Source organism: Rhineura floridana, chromosome 10, assembly GCF_030035675.1.
Source record: "Rhineura floridana isolate rRhiFlo1 chromosome 10, rRhiFlo1.hap2, whole genome shotgun sequence".
Taxonomy (NCBI): domain Eukaryota; kingdom Metazoa; phylum Chordata; class Lepidosauria; order Squamata; family Rhineuridae; genus Rhineura; species Rhineura floridana.
Window position 1 is genome coordinate 89,114,516 of NC_084489.1, and position 21,199 is coordinate 89,135,714.

Sequence of the window (21,199 nt, forward strand, 5' to 3'; positions counted from 1 at the left end):
GAATATGCTTGTTTCATTTCTTTTCTTCTGAATTTGTCCCTTGTCCACTATCACCCTTCAAGACCAGCTTACAGGAACATGATTATTATTCACATTTTTATTCCGCTCTTCAGGTGGAAAAGGCTCCCAGAGTGGCATACAATTGTCAGTGCTCAGATAGTCCCTACCCTCAGGCTTATAATCTAAAAGACACGACACAAAACGAAAAGTGATTGGAAGGGAGGAGGAAAAAAGAAAGCTCAGGCGCTATTTCTTCATTTCAGAGTTCTTATAATGACCAGCTAGAAAGGGGGGGGGGGAAAGTAGAGAGAAGTCAAAATTCACTGGTCTTTCATCAGACCAATGGAGATGCCCTGTATTCATTCTCTCTCTCTCTCTCTCTCTCTCTCTCTCTCTGCCTGATGGAATAGTGTCTGTACATGTTAGTTGTGGGAGCAGCCTGATGCAGTTGGTCTTTTAACAGAGTCTGTGGCCCTGCAGTCTCATTCTCTCCCTCTCTCCTATAGCCTGATGTAGATTGCAGCTGAGTAATGAAAATTATGCACAACAATGAAATGAATGGAAATGGACTGCCTTCAAGTCGATCCCGACTTATGGCGACCCTACAAATAGGGTTTTCATGGTAAGCGATGTTCAGAGGGGGTTTACCATTGCCTCCTCTGAGGCTGAGAGGCAGTGACTGGCCCAAGGACACCCAGTGAGCTTTGTGGCCATGTGGGGATTCGAACCCTGGTCTCCTAGGTTGTAGTCCAACACTCTAACCACTACACCACACTGGCTTTTCATTAGTTAAGCAAAATTATATGAAAAGCAATCATGTCCGTCAAAGGAGCCTGCCACAGTTTTGTAGAAGAGATCACTAGGCCATGCAGTTACTTTCTACTGGCAGAGCAGCAGAACAGCACCAGGAGCTGAGCTGTGTGTTTTGTGTGTGAATCTTACCTGAAGAAGCAGGCCTTGGATATAGTTGCACTGAGATTCTAGCCTTAGGAGAATAAATGGAAATGGACTGCCTTCAAGTCGATCCCGACTTATGGTGACCATATGAATAGGGTTTTCATGGTAAGCGGTATTCAGAGGGGTTTTCCCATTGCCTCCCTCTGAGGCTAGTCCTCCCCAGCTGGCTAGGGCCTGCTCAGCTTACCACAGCTGCACAAGCCAGCCCCTTCCTTGTCCGCAACTGCCAGCTGGGAGGCAACTGGGCTCCTTGGGACTATGCTTCTTACCCACGGCTGCACAGGTGGCAGGGGAATGTAACCCTGAGCCACTTACTGTGGAGGTGATCTTTAGTTGGCCCTTCACGCCCAGGAGACACGAGAGGGATTTGAATGCACAGACTCTGGACTCCCAGCCAGGCTCTCCTCCCCACTGTGCACAAGAATAAACCACCTAAAAGCATCATATTTTTTAAAAGTTCATTAAAACCCACGCTACGGTCTTTTAATAATAATAAAAAGCCCAAACGTTTTCAGAATATCAAATCATTTTTAAAATCTGTATGTAGCCACAGTTTCAAATTCCCACAGCTTTGGACCCAACTCCTTGTGACGTTGTCACTTCTGTGTGTTTAAACATGGAACTGCTCCAATCGCTCAACAAGGGAAAGTTTGGGGACCTGATTCTGAAAGCAAGAGGAGTGAGGGTGCGGAGGTGGGGGTAGACCCACCTCCTCTTGCAGTTAACCTTCATGCCTTGGACAGCTCCTTGGAAGTTCAGACTTCATCCTGGAGCAGATTCCACTGCCCCACTGACATGGCGCTGCTAGCCGCCATTGGCTTTCGGTATTCATTGACTCTGTAAGACTGTGTCCCCAATTGGTTTAAAAGCCAGGAGGGTATTTGTTTGTTTGCTTTTGCTAAGGATTTATTGTAGGGTTAGGGAACCTGAAGCCCAGGGGCTAAATGCAGCCTTCCAGGCCTCTCTCTATCTGGCCCCCAGGATGCTCTCCAGGCCATGCACCCCTCCCCAGCCACGCTCTCCTTGAGCACTTGTGCCTGGCTGGGATGTGCATTTGGACTCAGAGAATGTCTCTTGCCTGCCTGGCGGGTGGACAGAGAGGGGTGTGTGAGTCTGTGCAGAAATTAGCCTACGGGACGAAGGTAGAACTTACATTCATTGCTCCATCCACTTCTGCCTCTGGCCTCACCCAACCACTGGCATGTGGCCCTGAAACGCTGCCCAGATGGGAAAGTGGCCCTTGTGTTGAAAAAAGGTTCCAGACCCCTGACATATTGGAAAAGCATAATGATCTGACAGGTGCTTATCAGCAGGTCAAGGTATATCTCGTCAGCTGCAGTATGTACCAGGGCCCTTTAGGGTTTATTTTTATTTGATTTATTATCTGATTTATATCCCTCCCTTCCTCCCAGCAGGAGCTCAGGGCGTGTACATGGACGCACATTTAGGTGGACCAGATGAGTCCATTCCCCACTCAGAGGTTTAACTTCTAAAGATGCTCTGAGGAAGGAACTGAACCCTGAAGCACTGACACACTTCTGGCTTTTTCAAGCGGATAACGGCCTTGAGCCAAGCATTTAGAACATCAAGCACGTTGAGCATGATGCATTAACCAGCAGGAAGCTGCAATGACTAGGCACGGCCTTGTGAGTTTGATCCTCTGTAGCACCTAGAGAGGATCAAACTCACAAGGACTTGCCAAACTCATTGCAACTGAGTCATCGGTGGTTTACAGTTGGCACAGGAAACCAGCATGCAATGTTGGAATCCGCTCCATTCTATGTTCTGCAGAATCCAGCAGCAAATCTGTCCCAGCCTGCAACCCTTCAAGCCCTCTAGTTTGAAAGGCTCTTGGAGGAGTGAACAATCCTCTGTTTGAAGGTGTCCTCTTTTTTTAAAGTTGTCTAGTCCTTGTCTGGTGTAAAGGAACCCTAAAATGGCTCAGGAAGCCTTTTAAGTAGAGACCTTATCTCAGTCCACATCCGAAAATATGTTTTGTTTTTAAGATGGTTTTTAAGATGTTTTATAGATGTTTTTAGTGTTTTGTCTTTTGCCACCCTGGGCTCCTTCTGGGAGGAAGGGTGGGATATATAATAATAATAATAATAATAATAATAGTAGTAGTAGTAGTAGTAGTAGTAGTAGTAGTAGTAGTTCCCCTCTATTCAGCACTGGTTAGACCTCATCTTGAATACTGTGTCCAGTTCTGGTCTCCGCACTTCAAGAAGGATGCAGACAAACTGGAACAGGTTCAGAGGAGGGCAACAAGGATGATCAGGAAACAGCCCTATGAAGAGAGACTGAAAGAACTGAGCATGTTTAGCCTGGAGAAGAGAAGACTGAGGGGAGATATGATAGCACTTCCAGTACATGAAAGGTTGTCACACAGAAGAGGGCCAGGATCTCTTCTCGATCATCCCAGAGTGCAGGACATGGAATAATGGGCTCAAGTTGCAGGAAGCCAGATTTCAACTGGACATCAGGAAAAAATTCCTAACTGTCAGAGCCATACGGCAGTGGAACCAATGACTTAGAGAAGTAGTGGGCTCTCCGACACTGGAGGCCTTCAAGAGGCAGCTGGACAGCCGTGTGTCGAGAATGCTTTGATTTGGATTCCTGCATTGGGCAGAGGGTTGGACTTGATGGCCTTATAGGCCCCTTCCAACTCTACTATTCTATGATTCTATGAATAATGGAGAGTAGCAGCCTTGAAGTTGTCCATCAACAGTGAAATCTGCTCTGGGTTTTAGTCCAAACTTTCAAGAAGCTATCCAAGGTGCTTTCAGCAAGCCCGAAGCAGATTCCTGTGCCCCACTGACATGGCACCACCAGCTGCCACTGAGCACACTAGTCATCTGGTATGGGGGCACACTTGTCGTGGTAAAGAAAGTCACCCAGTGTTTAAGGAAGGCCTTCGCGTCAAGCCTCTGACAGGTCAGCAGAATTGTCTGGGCGCACATGTCGCCTGGTGTCTTCCCCTGCTGTGGTGCAATGCACTGTGTTTCTGTTTGCAATGTGGTCGTTATTTCTCAGTTTGCATTGAGACATATGAACCAGCATAAGCAAATGGGTATCCTCAGTTTTTGGTCATGCAAATTGGCAATGCATAACTGGCCATTCTGGCGGACAGCACTGGACTTGTTGGACCAGCGCTCTGTCTCAGTCTGAAGCATCTTCATCCGTACTTCTCACACCCCTGACTAATACTTCCCTCCCACGCTTTGGACCGATGGGCCTGAGAGCAACACAAGGTAGCCCCCAAGAACTGGCGCTCCCAAATATGTGGCATCCTCCCTCCAGGTATAAATCCAGGGCAGGCTGCGTGCTGAGCCTTCAAGCAGCGTCTCATCTCTGTGGCAGCTGCAAAGGGCGGTTTCATTTTCCTCGGCAAGGCTGGTCTATAAATAGAGCATTCCCATAACGGCCCCTTTGTTCGCCCTGGTGCCATGTGAACTGCCTGGGGCTGCTTTCTCCCAGTACGTCCAGGGCCCTGCAGATCCGCTGTGTTCCTTAAGGGCATCTGGTTTCTTGGGGACTGGCCAGGGAGGAAAGAGAACAATGATGGATCCCTGTAGACGCTGGGAACCGTAGGCAGGCTGGCCTGTTTCCAGGCTTCCTGTTGAGGCATCTGATTGGCTGCTACGAGAACAGGATGCTGGACCAGGTGGGCCCCCTTTGGCCTGATCCAGCAGCCTGGCTTTTCTGGTGTTCTTACAGGCAGGAAGTCAGTTGTGTCACTGCTGGTGCCCATTGGGACTGGTAGAGTCAAAGTGGGAGCCACTGCCAATCTCACGCAAAGCCACCTGATTGTGTCCCCAGCCTCCTCTGGCCGAGTTCTGCAAGGGCAACGCTAAGGTTAAAGAGGAGGAAGGTGACAGCCCCTGGACTGGGTGTAAGTAAGAAGGCAGGCAAGTGAGGGCCGGCTCAGAACAGACTGAGGGTGGTGGGGGACGCGCCCCCTTGGCCCTAGTAGATCAGCCTCCACTGCCTTCAGCGTGCGCACAATATAGGAAACGGACCTTTAGTGTGGCGGCACCTACCCTGTGGAATTCCCTCCCCTTAAATATTAGGCAGGCGCCGTCTCTGCTATCTTTTCGGCACCTCTTGAAGACTTTCCTCTTTCAACAAGCCCTTTCACTTGAGACCTTATCCCAGCCTGCGTCTGTGTTAGAATTGCTTTTAATATGTTTTCTTTAATAATATGTTTTTAACCCTTTTTTTAAAAAAAAGATGTTTTTTAAAGCTTTAAAAAAAATGTTTTTAACATTTTGTTTTAATGTATTTTAAGGTCTTTTTATGATGTTTTAAAGTGTTTTTAGCGTTTCTGTTTGCTGCCCTGGGCTCCTGCTGGGAGGAAGGGCGGGATATAAATCAAATAATGAATGAATGAATGAATGAATGAATGAATGAATGAGAAGGGCCGGTGTGGAAATCATGCCTGCCAGTTGAAAGCCCTTTGCGGTTGGGATTAGTCAGCAATGTGGGAAAGGCACTCTACACATGCACAGGTGCTATGTTTATCGGAGATGCTCTGGAGCTGATCTCTGGCCCCAGGATGGAGCTGGGGGGAAAGCCCCTACCTTAAGCTGTTTTCCCTTCCAGTTTGAAAGCTTCAGCAGCCTGGAGATCACACCTTACATTATTGGATCCTCACGCATGGGCTCTCTCTAGTTACTGACAAGAGAGGAGACTATTACTCGTTATATTCCCAGCTCCCATTCCATGAGCAAAGAGAGGCATCCTGCTGGACAAAGCCAGCAATAGTCAGCCTGGATCAGCCTTCCCCAAAGTGGTGCCCTCTGGATGCTTTGGATTACAGCTGGCATGCTGGCTGGGGCACTGCATTGAGGATGGCTGACCTAGATTAACTCCTTCCTTTCTAACACCTTCGGACTCCATCTGTGCTCCACCTACACTTGAGCACCTTGACTTTGGGCATCCGAATCCCTGTCACACAGACCCTCTCTCATGCTCGCAGTCCCAGTGAGAATGAGAGCAGTGGGGGAAGAGAAGTATCCAGGTTTGCCCGCACAGCCCCATCTTCTGTCCAGCCTCCTTTCAGAGCCCCTCAGGCAGGCAGGAGACTTGCAGAAGACAGATGTTGCCCATGGGGAGGGGGGAAGAATCAATTACCCAGGCTGCAAAGACGTGGGTTGAGCCGGGGGTCAGAGGTCACCTTCCAGATGGCAGGACGTGTGTCGCAGAAAAGAGGTTGGCTGCCGAGCCACTTTGTAAGGAGAGGGGGCGGCTCTTGAAGGAACTCCCCCTCCAGGCGGCTCCGTGAATCAAAGCCCCGATTCCCTCCGCCTCCCCCCAAAAAACCAAAGTCCTTGCTAGCTCAGAAAAGGGGGCATCCCACGGGGATCCTTATTGTACACTTTCATCCTTTGGCCCACCACCCGAACGTTTTATCGTCTTGTATATTATCTTGCAGAACAAGCAAGAAAAGTGGCGGAGAGGGGGAGCATTGGCACACAAGAAGGGGCAGGAGAGAAGACAGCGCTGATAATTGGGCTAAGATTAGGATCATAGAATCATAGAAGAGTAGAGTTGGAAGGGGCCTGTAAGGCCATCAAGTCCAACCCCCTGCTCAATGCAGGAATCCAAATCAAAGCATTCCCAACAGATGGCTTGACATTTTAATTGGAAGGATGAGATTTGGGGGGGGCAGGCAGGGTTTTTTATTATGGGTGTATTCTGCAACATGGTCTTGACAGAATCATAGGGCATTAATGGTGGATTTTTCCATTTTAGTTTTATTACTGTTGTTGTTGTTGTTATTATTATTATTTAACAACATTTATGTAACATTTGAAAGTAAAGACCTCTAAGCAATTTGCTGTCCACAGGAGCTACAATGCAACAAAACCAGGACAAAAATAAACCAGAACATTTTTTGGGGGGAAAAGTTACAGAATTTGAGCAGGAAGTTACAGGATTTGCACGTATTGGAAATGAAGCCAGGTGACCGGAATCCCAATCCTTTTGCAGGCACAAACAGTTTTGAAAGTGGCATCGCGTATGATCGCCTTGATAGCATGATGAGCACAAATCATCATGAGTATGCAATAAAAAGGATGTCTAGAGGGGTTCTTGAAGTGCCCCAAAGTCTGCCTTCCAAAAGGTTTGATGTGTTGCCTAATAATATTTGAATACCAACAAGCTTTAACCAACAAATTAATAAATGAAAACTTGAAGGGATTACAATTGGTGGAGGCTAAATTTGAACTGGTAAGTGCACATTTTAATAGGCCTAAGGGCCCACATGTACAGGGTTTCAGACTTCTTGTATGTTAAGGGAATAGAGAAGGGGGGGAATGCTATTAACGATGTAAGTGTTGTGGCAAATTCAGAAGCTTACCTGAAAGAGCGCCTCCACCGCCACCAATTATGCCGCCCAACTAGATCAGCCACACAAGGCCTTCTCTCAATCCCTCCAACCAAAACAGCTAGGTTGGTGGGTACTAGGGAGAAGGCCTTTTCTGTGGTGGCCCCCACTCTCTGGAACTCCCTCCCATATGATCTTCGACATGCCCCTTCCCTAGATGTATTCCGCAAGGCCCTGAAGACGTGGCTATTCCAGCAAGCCTTTGAGGTCATTGGGTAAATCACCATGATTCTGTCATTTATCGTGTGTTGTTAATATAATTGCTTTTATATGTATTGATGTCTGTCCAGTATTTTACCTATTGTTATTAATGTGATTACATCTGTTATTGTATTTTATCTCTTTTAATGTACGTCGCCTAGAGTGGCTAATTGCCAGATAGGCGACAAACAAATTAAATATTATTATTATTATTATTATTATTATTATTATTTAAGTGCAGTGTCCCTTCATGATAGTTACGCCACACCCCTCACAGCCACGCCCCCTTTCCCACTTTCCCTCATCTCCCTTGCTGTCCTTCACTACAACAGATGTCCCGAAGAGTCAGTCAGTATGAAAGGGGAGTCTGTGTGTTAGCTACTGAGAAGTGTCTTCTCAGTGGCTGACTTACCTCCTTTCACTATGATTGGCTCCAAACAGCACAAAAGGACAAGGACTAATCTCAGTGGCTAACATGCCCCCCTTTCATGTTGATTGGCTGGTTCATACATAGGAATCTGGATGGGGCCCTGCTCCCTGAAAGTAAGGAGTCTATAACCTCCTGCAAACCTGGACGACTGCAACCCTGATTAACTATGAATGTTTCTTAAGAGGTTGGTTCATGTGCACTTTGATGCTCCAAAAAGCTGCATCCGTTCTGGGTTTAATTTCAGTGGAATTGATAAATCTATGAAAAGGCAAAAGAATAATCAGCTCCAAATTCTTAAAACTGTTTCACAGCTCAGTTGGTCCCTTGTCACAGCCTATTAAGGTGCCAGTGATAAAGGGCACAATCCTTTGGGAAAATTGTCCTGCGCCAGCTTCTGCTGAAATCAACAGAAGGTGCTCAAGAGCACAGTAAAGATGTGCCACATTCGGCGCTAGTCTTGGACGACAATTAGTGGTTCCAGGTGCGGATGCTTGTCTCCGTTTGCATCAGAAAGCCACATCTAGCACAATAGAGACTTTCAGAGCATTGCAAGGTGGCTCCAGATTGCATTGGGATCAGCATCAGCTGCACTCCACATCAGGACAGAAGGCTGCTTCCATAAATAAATTTATCTTTCTAGCTTTCTAGCAACTTATAGTGCAATTCTATACATGACTACTCAGACATAAGCCCTGTTAAGTTAGGGTTTCACTCCGATACCTGGAAGTCCCATTGCCCTAAATGGCTGCAATCTGGTACCCACTCACCTGGGACTCTGGGCACTAGTCCCATTGAATTCAATGGAGATCTGAGCAGACATGCCTAGGATTGTGCTGCAAAAAGTGCTTCTTATTTATGCCAGCTACTCAGATAACCTTAGAACCCTTCTTGGTGTACTTTTTTATATATATAAATCCTAACTCCCCCAGATAGAAATGCTGGGAAATGGGATGGGCATTGACAAGACCAGGCTTTGGGTTTTTGAGTTTTGCTCCAAATGTATGGTACAAAGGGGTTTTTGTTTGTTTATACGTCTTTGCCTTAGACTATGCATCTGACCCTTCTGATCTCTCCGTGTCTGGGTAGGATATTTACCTCCTGCTTGAGGAACTCCTGAATATATGCCTCACGCAGCTCGCCCCTCAGATCTGGCCCTACAACACACGCTTGCCAATTTGGGGGTCCTTTTTATTGAGCATTCATCATGATTTCTGCTCATTCATTTTTTCATTCATTGACGATCACTCGTGGCTGAGTAAGATTGTCTTCCAGGGTAAGGTCTTTAACAGTGGGTCCATAGGTGACGGTGGAGGCCAATTCTGGATCCACACAGCCTCCCACAGTGAGGACATAGGTTTCCAGATGGAAGAAGGCCGCGATGAGGATTTGCTTGACGTGCCTTCCGCTTAGCTCGCTTGTCCCATTTGCCCTGTACTAGTGCTTCTTCAAAGCCCACAGCACCTTTGATAATGGCGGACCGCCAATTGGGACGCTCATTGGCCAAGACTTCCCAGCTCTTGAAGCTCATGTTACATTTTTTTCGATTCACTTTAAGAACATCTTTAAACCTCTTTTGCTGTCCACTGATGTTCCGTTTTCCATCCTTAAGTTGGAAGTAAAGTAGCTGCTTTGGAAGTTGGTGATTAGGCATTCAAACAACATGGCCGGTCCAGCGAAGTTGATGTTGGAGGATCATTGGTTCAAAGCTGGTGGTCTTTGCTTCTTCCAATATGCTAACGTTAGTCTGTCTGTCTTCCCAAGTAATCTGCAGAATTTTCCGGAGGCAGCATTGCAGAAGTTTTGGGGTGGACATATTGCTTCATTTCCAGTCAGTGCCTAGCCCTTGGCTTCCTGCTCAAATCCTGTCACTTTTCATACCACAAATGTTCCAGGCTTTGCTTATTTGTTTGTTCCCCTTTTATTGCTCCCCCAGACAGCAATGATGCGGCAACACTGGGGATGCAGTGCATGACAACGAACAAAGCGGAATGCTGGGTGGGTGACCCAGGATCAGCCCACCACCAATGCGCTGCTATTGTGTCCGTTACATGCAGTACTAGTGCAATGGCAAATTCAGAAGGGCGGGTCGCTTCATTATAGTCAGACCAAACACCCTTCACAGCCACGCCCCCTTTTCCACTTTCCCTCGTCTCCCTGTTGTCTCACAAGCCAATCAGCATGACAGGAGAGGCTGTGTGTTAGCTACTGAGAAGAGTCTTCTGAGTGGCTGGCTCACCTCCTTTCATGCTGATTTGCTCCAATCAGCATGAAAGAATAAGGACTCTTCTCAGTGACTAACACATTCCATTTTCATGCTGATGGGCTCATACATAGGGACCTGGCTGGGACTCTGATCCCAAAATGGTAACAGGCCTACAACCCCCCATATCCCTGGATGACTACACCCCTGGTTACATGTAGGAGAAATAAACCCAATTTTGAAAAAGGCCTCCTCAGACCCCTTGGATTTAAACAACTTCCGCCCAGTTTCAAATCTGCCATTCCTGGGTAAATTGGTCGAACGGGTGGTGGCGATCCAATTACAGGCGTACTTAGATGAAGTGAACTACCTTGACCCATTTCAGTCGGGATTCTGACCTAGACATGGGACAGAAACAGCCCTGGTAGCCCTGGTGGATGACATGAGAAGGGCACTAGATAGAGGGGAGCATACCCTCCTTGTTTGCCTGGACTTTTCAGCGGCCTTCAACACTGTCGACCACGATATCTTGTTAGATCGCCTTGAGACTCTGGGGATTGGAGGCACCATTTTACGGTGGTTCCGCTCCTTCTTCTCTGGGAGATACCAGACAGCGGTACTGAGAGAGGAGGTCTTGGAGCCTTGGCCTCTTACATGTGGGGTACCACAGGGCTCTATCCTCTCCCCGATGTTATTTAATGTCTATGTAAGGCCACTGGGAGATATCATCAGGAGATTTGGACTGCAATTCCATCAATATGCAGATGATACCCAGATTTTCCTCTCATTTAAGTCCCCCCACTGGTGGCGATAGAAAGGCTATCTAATTGTCTGGAGGCTGTGAGGATATTATAGAGTTGGAAAAGGTTCAGAAGAGGGCAACCAGAATGATCAAGGGGATGGAGCGACTCCCTTACGAGGAAAGGTTGCAGTATTTGGGGCTTTTTAGTTTAGAGAAAAGGCGGGTCAGAGGAGACATGATAGAAGTGTATAAAATCATGCATGGCATTGAGAAAGTGGATAGAGAAAAGTTCTTCTCCCTCTCTCATAATACTAGAACTCGTGGACATTCAAAGAAGCTGAATGTTGGAAGATTCAGGACAGACAAAAGGAAGTACTTCTTTACTCAGCGCATAGTTAAACTATGGAATTTGCTCCCACAAGATGCAGTAATGGCCACCAGCTTGGACGGCTTTAAAAGAAGATTAGACAAATTCATGGAGGACAGGGCTATCAATGGCTACTAGCCATGATGGCTGTGCTCTGTCACCCTAGTCAGAGGCAGCATGCTTCTGAAAACCAGTTGCCGGAAGCCTCAGGAGGGGAGAGTGTTCTTGCACTCGGGTCCTGCTTGCGGGCTTCCCCCAGGCACCTGGTTGGCCACTGTGAGAACAGGATGCTGGACTAGATGGGCCACTGGCCTGATCCAGCAGGCTCTTCTTATGTTCTTATGTTCTTAGGGATTGGATGAGCAAGAGTAAACTTAGACTGAATCCCGATAAAACTGAGGTTCTGTTGGTGGGTGATAAAGAGAAGCTGGGGATTACGGATTTGGTGCTTAATGGGATACAACTGCCCCTAAGAGACCACGTCCGGAGTTTGGGGGTCATTCTTGACTCCCAGCTATCCATGGAGGAACAGGTAGCAGCTGTTAGTTGGGCGGCACTTTACCAACTTCACCTCATTTGTAGGATACGCCCTTACCTCCCGAGCCACCTGCTCCCTAATGTGGTACATGCTCTGGTTCTGTCCCGGCTGGACTATTGTAATGCGTTATATGTGGGTCTTCCCTGGAGAACGGTCCATAAGCTGCAGCTAGTGCAGAATGCGGCGGCTCGCCTGATTAAGGGCTGCCGCCGCCGTGATCATCGTACCCCAGTACTTAAGGAACTGCACTGGCTACTGGTGGTTGCTAGGGCCAAATTTAAGATCCTGGCTTTAACTTTCAAGGCGCTCCACGAGGCTGGCCCACTTTACCTAAAGAGTCGCCTCCACTCGCACCAGGGGCGCCGGCTTACAGGATCGTCTTTGAATGGTTCACTTCTTATTCCCCCAACAAAAGCAGCGAGATTGGGGAGGACAATGTCCAGAGCTTTTTCAGTAGTGGCTCCCTCACTTTGGAATTCTTTGCCAACTGATCTCTGTCAGGCCCCTTCCTTGTTATGCTTTTGTTGGGCCTTGAAAACCTGGCTCTTTAACCAGGCTTGGGAAGGGGGTTAGGGTGGCAGAGGGTAGTTCCGTGGGGGTTTATTCAGTTTTTAAATTTTATACTGTTTGCTTTTTGAATTGTTTTTACATGGATTATATTGTATTTTGTTGTACGTCGCCCAGAGTGGCAGATTAACCTCTGCCAGATGGGTGTCTAACAAATCTAATAAATAAATAAATAAATAAATAAATAAATAAATAAATAAATAAATACTCCCACAAAAAAGGCCAGTGGAGGGGGCCTTTGATCATGAATCTTTCTTGGCCCCCCTCCCAGCTGAGGCTTCTTCCTTGGTTTCCTGGCCTTGAATCGTGTGGTATCTTAAACATCTTCTTACCATCACGGCAGTTGGTCCGTCCTGTTCATTTTTTTATCAGCCCTTCAGGAGATGTCTGCTCTGGCCATGGTCCCACTTTTGGGTCCTTGTGTTCCAACATCCTCCTGCCATATTTGGACTGCCGGGAAGCGCTTGGGCCCAGTTGCCATGGTACTTACTTAGTGCCCAGTTGCCATGGTGATGCTTGGCCAGAAAGAGATGGATGGGTTTGAGATAACTTTAGCTGTGTGTTAAGCAATCTGTTCCATCTGCCAAGGGAGGGGATGGACTCTGCACCACTAGATGAAAAGAAGCTGCTCTGCTAAGTGGGCTTCCTTGGGTACCAGCACCATCCCATAGCAGGTTAGGATGTTCTGGCATCATCCGTCCCCCAAAGTGAAGCAAAGTCCCCAGGTTCAAGGCCGCAGGCTGTCAAAATAATTGGGGATTAGTAGGACCTGCTTACCTTAAAGATCACAGTCAAACCATCACTAGTGTGGCTGCCACTTGCTCCAGAAATTTTGCTCTGGTTGGGAGATAGGAAATGCAAATAATAAACAAATAAGTAAGCAAATGCATTTTATTTGTTTGTTTATTCATTAGCAGCCAGAGCATGAGCCTGTGAATTTCCCCAAAAGAAAAACAGAACATTTTTATTAAAGCACATGTTCAATGGCTGGGAATAGTGTAGGTGAAGGGTAGCCAATGTGCTGGCCTCCAGATAGCTCAGACTGGAATTGCCATCAGCCCTAGTCGACATAGCCAATGGTCAGGGAAGATGGGGGTTGTAGTCCAAAGAATGCAGAGGGCACCCCGTTGGTGCACAGCTGTGATTTCGGTGTGTTTAATGTTGTTAGCTAATACTAAAACTGCTCCTACTTGCTCTGAGCCCAAGTCAGAGTGAAGTTGCTGCTTCACTCTGGTGTTCTGATGGGGGCTGCTCACCAACAGAAATCACGGCTAATGGATGGAGACCCCAGAACCCCAAGGGTCACCTGCCATGGCTCTTCATGGCTTTGGTGTCTGGTTGCTGCTGCTCTGAGGATGTGTGCCAACTTTCCCCAACGGGGTGCCCTCCAGATGTTTCAATGCATTTCATTTGCTGCTATTTTATCCCTCTGCTATTTTTAAAAACATATGATGATGATGATGATGATGATATTTCTTCTGCTGCTTTTTCACTGATGTTCTGGTGGCTGACTCCTGTCATTTGGACTGTTAAAGCGCTTTGCATTTCTCAAAGAAAAGCAAGGCATAAGTTGTTTTCAACAAGCCTTTTAAGTAGATACCTTATCCCAGTCTGCATCTGTACTGGAAATGGGGTGTGTTTTTTTAAAGGTGCTTTGTAAGAACTTTTGTTCTTGAAATGCCACCCTGGGCTCCTGCTGGGAGGAAGGGTGGGATATAAATCAAATAATGAATGAATGAATGTCTTTTTTTCATGTTTTCTCACTTGTTATTTGCCTACCTGGGCTTTCTTTAGGAGGAAGGGAAGGATAATAATAATAATAATAATAATAATAATAATAATAATAATAATAATAATAATAATAATTTGAGTAAGCTGTTTTGTAAGGAGCTATCATAAAAGGATGGGATGTGCATGTGTGTTGAACTTTATTACATAAAAGGGCACAGCCCGCCAACATAGGATAACTTGTGTAACTAGACTGTGGTATAGCCTTCCTGCTATAGCAGGGAAAGAGAGAAGTTTCCATTTTTCCAGTGACAAAATATATAATATGCCAGGGGCACGTCAGTTCCTACTCACTCTGCCTTGGTCAAACATGCTCGCTGGGGTGAGGGAGGGGAAGTCTCCACAACAAAGAAGTGCCAGCAGAATCTTGCTGTGGCCGTCTAGAGACAAGGCTGTTTTCCTGCCTAGCCCCCTGGAGGCAAGGGAGGCAGGAGAAAAACCTGTGGTTAGCAGCAGGGCAGAGTGGCACAGTCCATTGACTCCGCTCATAATTGGGAGCAGGCCAATTAGCATCCCACAGCATGAAGGTGGGAAACTTGTGCTGCTTTTTTCCTCAGTCTCTCTGTAGTTTTGAAAGTTTCACAGCTCTGGCTGGCTGGCCTCAACCTCTGCAAAAATAACCTTCCAGGGCCCAGTCCCCCCCCCCACACACAGAGAGAAGTGGGGCAAAGCAGACGAGCAACTCCTCCTTCGACCACTTGTTTTTTTAAAATTAAATTAAATTTCTTCCAATTAAAAATATGGATTTGCTGAATCTTGCACCTTGTTATCCCAAAATAAAATAAACAGAACTCCATTTTTCTATAGAAGTATTCTCTCATTGTCTACCCTCTCTTACTTTGACTAAATTTGTTCATTTAACCACACCTGCCATATCCCAGATTTTAGCTAACCCAAGAGTATGGAAGGAATGATGATATTCTCCCAATTCTGGCATATTGTAATTCTGGCTGCTGTTATCAAATAAATTGTCATTTCTATATCTTCTTTTGGTTATGGTTCTCTTAAGATACTCAGACACTATTACCATTGGGTCTCCTGGGAGATCATAACCCAGAACATATTTTATTTCTGACAACGTGAGATTCCAAAATATCTGAGTCTCTGTGCATGATCACTTAATATGGAATATGTTTGCCCCTGCCATTCTGCACTTCCAACAATGATCTGTGTTCCCCGGATATATTTTATTTAGTCTGAGTCGTGTCATATACCAACGAGTTAACAGTTTGTAAAAAATCTCTTTATCTCCACTCCTTTTAGTCATGTGATTAGTATTATCAAAAGGACGTGGGTGCGCATCAGTGAGATTCCGTCCACAGAGGTATCCTCCCCCTAGGAATTTTGTAACATGTGATGTGATTTTCAAGGCCGCTGTGTTCCCCACCCACACCCACCCTTCACTTTAAGCTTTATTATACCCAGTGGCTGCTGGCGACTCCATGTCCGTGGAGCAGTGGAATCCGCTCTGGGTTTCCGTCTAAACTTTCAAGAACCTGTTCAAGCACCTTGGACAGCTCCTTGAAAGTTCAGACTAAACCCCGGAGCGGATTCCACTGATCCACGGACATGGAGCTACCAGCTGCCACTGGCTCTAAATCATGTTTGTGTAGGTCTATGACTGAGGCTTATGCAGATCTGATGCTTTTCCTGTGCTTGCCATGTGAGCAGCAGACTTAACCCGCCTTTCCACAAGCTGGTGCGTTCTAGTTGTTTTGGACTCCAACACCCCCTGCCCCGGCCAGCACAGCTGTATGATTCTCAGGGGCTGATGGGAGCTTGAGTCCGAAACATCTGCAAGGCACCAGCTGGAGCCTGTTAGCACGTAATGAAAGGGGGGAAACCCATCCTACTGCTAGGAAAAAACTTGTGGTTCCCAAAAGGATATTTCAACTCCACCATTTTTTTCTTTTCTGTTACTGTTTCAAAGCAAATAACTCTTGTAACTCCTCAGGAACTACTTTGAAATCCTTTCAAGGGCCTCATCTCCTTCAGCCTTTTCCTCTCTCTTCCTCGTGTTCGCAGGACCAAGCGGGAGCTGCAAGTGCAGGTGTCGGACTGCATCCAGCTCAGCCTAAATGGGCAGAAAAAACTGGTCACCGTGGAGGTGTGCAACGGACAGACTACGCCTGACTTTACCAAGAGTCACAAGGGCTTTGTGCTCAGATGGCCACGGAGGTGAACCCTGGGGAATTCTGGAGTGCAGAGGCTCATCCGGACAGCCCCCAAAGGCTTGCCCCCAAGGAGAATCCAAACATTCAAGGCAGCTGTGTTAATCAGTTATAGAATCATTTGGCAAAGTGTTGCCATGTAAATGGCTAGTGTGAAGTAGGAACCCTATCAAAGAAAAGGAAAGAGGTACCCAGCCTCAGCTTTATTATTTCCCTCATGCCTGGATTTCCTCCATGCTAATCTGTTTAGTAAAACTTGAAAGCCTCATTATAACTTCATTCACTTGCAAAGGAAAGAAGATCCCTCCATTACCCTGGCACTCCTGCAGATGACATTGTCATTCCTTCCTTTTCTCGGGTGGGGGGAACTCCTGGAGCAACACTCCCCTGCATTTCCCCTCCACGACACCATTGCAGAACAGGAATGAGTAGGATTGCACTGAGATCTGTGTGATGCAAAGAATCAGAGAATGGGACAGACACGTACTTCTGCCCTCCACCTCCACACGTCCGCCATGCTGCATTCTTAGCCAGCGTGTGCTGACTGGGGCTGATGGGAGTTGTAGTCAAAACAACTGGAGGGCACCAGGTTGGGGAAGGTTGCTTTGCAGGGTTAGTTTGTTGCCTTTGTAATAAAACTGTTTACAAACGTGTGGCTTGAGCAAACATTTTTGGGGCTGCAGAAGCAAGCACAGAGGCTGTTTGTCTAATCCAGGCGTCGTGAGCCTGAGGCCCTTGGGCCAAACATGACAATCCAGGCCAGTCGGGACTCTTCCAAGCTATGCCCCCTCCCTAGATCACACCTCCCAACAGCCCTGGTCTGCGCACTCTTCAAGTGGTTTTGTCTGGCCGGAATGAGACCTTGAACTGTCATAATGCCTCTTGTTGCCCAGATGGAGAGATTTGGGGAAGGTCTGACCTATGTGTGGCTGGTATGTACCCTATGCTACAAAGGTAGGAGTTGCATCCATGGCTGCACTCACTATTGGCATGAGACCCCCCCCAAAGGTTGTCCACACACCAAGGATAGAATCCAGCTAAGATCCGCTTGCGACAATGACATTTGGCTGCACAAAGGAACACCTCCCTCCTTTCCCCATGCCCCCCTAAACCTATTCTGTCATTTCCCAGATTTGGGGAGGGTGCATGGGGTATGCAGGGAGAGGGGAGGGAGGGGAACTCGCATTGCGCAAGCAAAAATCCTTGCACTAGTGGATCTGTTCATTTGGATACTGCCCCAACGATTGTCCACACACAAATGCACCTCCGAGGAGAAGGAGTTCCATAGTAGAGGGCTACCCCAGAGAAGGCCCTGCCACATGTCACCGCTCCTTGGACCTCAGAGGGCAGCAGTGTCATCAGCAAGGCCTCCGCTGCCAATCTTAACATTCAGGAAGGTCTATATGGGAAGAGAGGCAACTTCAGATATTTAGGGCCCAAGATGATGATGATACTTCTTTATTACCCAGCCTTCACCAGCAGGCCCCAGGGCAGGTAAAAACAGTTAATTAAAACTACAGCCACTGGAATAGGGTGTGTCCTGAAAGGACATATCTTAGGTGTCAAAGGCCAAAGTAAAAAGGTGCAGCTTCAGCATACGGCACATGCAGAGCACATTGCAGCAATCCAGTCTGGAGGTTTGGGTTTGTGTACAGCTGCCCACAGCTCTGAAGCAGCAGCAAAGTTGAGTGCAGCAACCCGCCTGTCCTTACAAAGGGGGGGGGGTGTCAGCTTGCTAAAGTCTTGTTTGTGCTCTGCCTCACCTAATCCACAGCCTAGACGTATGACAGTCGACCTGCAAGACTACGCCTGCAGCCCACCGAGGCCATGGTGTGCTTGTGAGCGAGGCAACCAGCTATGACAGCTGATAGCATCAGGGGAGGCTGAAGACGTCAGACCTCGGTGTGATTCTCAGAACCCAGTGCTGGGCAACAGTCAGCCCCAGCCAGAGATTGGACCAACATCAGAGGATCAAAATCCTATATCATTAACATTTGTTTCTTAGGGTTGCACATATTGAAACTGGTTAATCAGAGCACTTGACCGACAAAAGCTTCAATCACTGATTAATAAGTACTCCCCAATGGGGCAGGCAACAAATAATTTGCACCCAGGAGATGGGCAGGCATCTTTGAGCCAGTTCAAAGCCATCTCCTAAGCTGCTAAGCCTTTTTGACAGCCTTCCCCAACCTGGTGCCCTCCAGATGTTTTCAACTACAGCTCTCATCCCAGCCTTGCTGGCTGAGGCTGACGGGAGTTTTAATCCAAAGAATATGGAGGGCCCCAGGTTGGCAAAGACTGCAATATGGGAATCCTCCCTTCCTCATTTTGGGATGTATGGACTCACTTAACAAAGCTGACCTAGCCCTGGGTGCTCTCCTTGACAGGTAAACAGCTGAACATTCAACTGTACGCAAATCTTAAAATCCTACAAATCTCAAAGCCACATTCCACTGGAACTCAAAGAGGCTCTTGGGCACATTTCTGTCAATCTCTCATTCTATGACCAGTTAGCTCTTTGTACTGCTCAACCGATCTCGGTCCTAGGATATTACTATGGCCAGGTGGTCCCTTCTACCCATCTCCAGGCAGAAAAAAAATGTTTAAGACAAGCAGTTTCCTAAGGCATTACCCATTTATCGCAACTGAGGGTGGGCAGGGGATCACGAACAATGCCTGGAGACTTAAACAGATGCTTATCTATCTATCTATCTATCTATCTATCTATCTATCTATCTATCTATCTATCTATCTATCTATCTATCTATCTATCTATCTATCTATCTATCTATCTATCTCATCTGTCTGTCTGTCTAAACAGGATTTATCAAAACGTCATCAAAACGTCTTAAACGGTTTATATAAAATATAAATTTAAATTTAAAATACTGACAAAGGCAGGTGTTAGAAACAAGTTGCCTTATTTCTTTATCAAAATGAGCCATTTAAAAAAAAAACATTATAACATAAAATTAAGTATTAAAATACAGGTCAAATTTACATGCCTAGGTAGGCATGCCTAAAGAAAAAAAAAGCTTTTTAGCAGGCACTGAAAACACTTCACCTGCCAAATTCCACAGTTTCCGAGCGTGGAGGGTCAGGTGTGCATATAACCTTGCCACACTCCTTTCCTTTCCACCTATTCTCCTGCGTTCAGCAGCAAAGGCTTTTGTGTTGTGGAAAGCCCACAGTGGTAATACTGTAGGTTGTGTTTTTTTTTTAATGTTTTAAACCTGTAGTTCCTCCAGTTTAATAAATCAAGGGAAAGTGAATCATTGAGACGGAGAAACTGCCATTAATGGCTGGAGTCACGAAAATGCCTTGGTGGAAGTGAGGGGGCGGGGATTTAGGTGTCTGTCCTATGGCAGAGTATTACTGGCTGTTGTGGTTGGACACACTTGTTGGCTGACTCCCCTTCCCTCCCCAAGAGGGGGACGCTCCCTTGAATGCCTCCTTCAGTATGAAGCCAGTCTCGTCATTCGGAAGTGACAGATGCTTAGCAAGTGCGTCAGCGGATGACTGGGAATATGAGATGGCTCCGCTTGTTAGAGATGTGAGCCAACTGAGGTCACTCACTCTGGCTGTGAACAGCAGCAAGGAAAGTGGGTGAAAAACCCCAAAATCAGTAAGGCAGAGGCCATTGAGCCTTAACCCAATGAGAGAGTCTCCAACTAAGTTCTACTTACAGAAGACCCATTGAAATGAACGAACCTATGTTAGTTATGTCCATTGGGCTAGCAATGGATACACCCCATGGTGTTTGGGGGTGGGTGATTTCTTAGTGGAAGTAGGCAGGTCTGTAGCCCAGGGACAGAGTGCTTGCAGAAGTCCTCTTCAAGTACATTAAAGGTTGTCACATAGAGGAGGGCCAGGATCTCTTCTCGATTGTCCCAGAGTGCAGGACACAGAATAATGGGCTCAAGTTGCAGGAAGCCAGATTTCGACTGGACATCAGGAAAAACTTCCTAACTGTTAGAGCCATACGACAATGGAACCAATGACCTAGAGAGGTAGTGGGCTCTCTGACACTGGAGGCCATCAAGAGGCAGCTGGACAGCCATCTGTTGGGAATGCTTTGATTTGGATTCCTGCATTGAGCTGGGGGTTGGACTTGATGGCCTTATAGGCCCCTCCCAACTCTACTATTCTATGATTCTATGGGTCATTTCCCAGCACCTCCAAGTAGTGCTGGAAAAGGCTCCCTGTCTGAAACCCAGGACAGCTGCTGCCAGTCAGGGTAGGCAATACAGAGCTAGATTGACTTGGTAAAGGCAGTTTCCTATGTTCCTCATTTGGAGGAAAGCTCAGGGGCCAGCACTTGTTCTGCATCCCGGTTCAGCCCCTGCTTCCCTGGGTAGCAGGGCTCAGAGAGATCCTTGCCCTTATCCTAAGGACCACTCCCAAATATGTTTATACCCTGCATATTGGAGTGGGGAGGTGCTACTCAGTTCACCCCACAGATCCCTCCTCTTGTGACCGGAGGCCTCCAATCTATCTGACAGCAACACCATTGGGTCACAGCCTTGACCTAGCACCTACTAGTCCAAGGCAGATCTTCTTGGAAACCTCTCAGAAAAGGAGGACGGGACGCCAAACTTCAGACAAGTTGCTCTGATCTTTCAAGCAAGGAATCTGGATCAGCCTGATGTCAGGCGACTGGCAAGTGGGTGCTGTAGCCGACGATCAGCTGATCAGCAATTACAGCAAGGCCTTTTGATGGCATGCTGTCCATGAAAGTACCTTCAAAGAGGTTCGCTGACAGTGCCAATCAGATGCTCAGTGCTGACAGCAAGCCCCATTGGCTGCAATAGGAATGCTCTGCACTCCCGAGTGCAGTAAATCAGAGTGGG

General features: G+C 47.1%; 1 protein-coding gene across 2 annotated transcripts in view; it reads left to right on the top strand.

Annotated features, from left to right (window-relative positions):
* Window positions 1-16,958, top strand: part of MYO1G (myosin IG) — a 113,110-nt gene extending 96,152 nt beyond the window's left edge. For both annotated transcript variants that reach the window (XM_061586918.1, XM_061586920.1), the window contains one exon: window positions 16,204-16,958. In XM_061586918.1, coding sequence (XP_061442902.1) covers window positions 16,204-16,360 — 157 coding nt within the window. In that variant the 3' untranslated portion in view covers window positions 16,361-16,958. The remainder of the gene's footprint in view (window positions 1-16,203) is intronic.
* The last annotated feature ends 4,241 nt before the right edge of the window (window positions 16,959-21,199 follow it).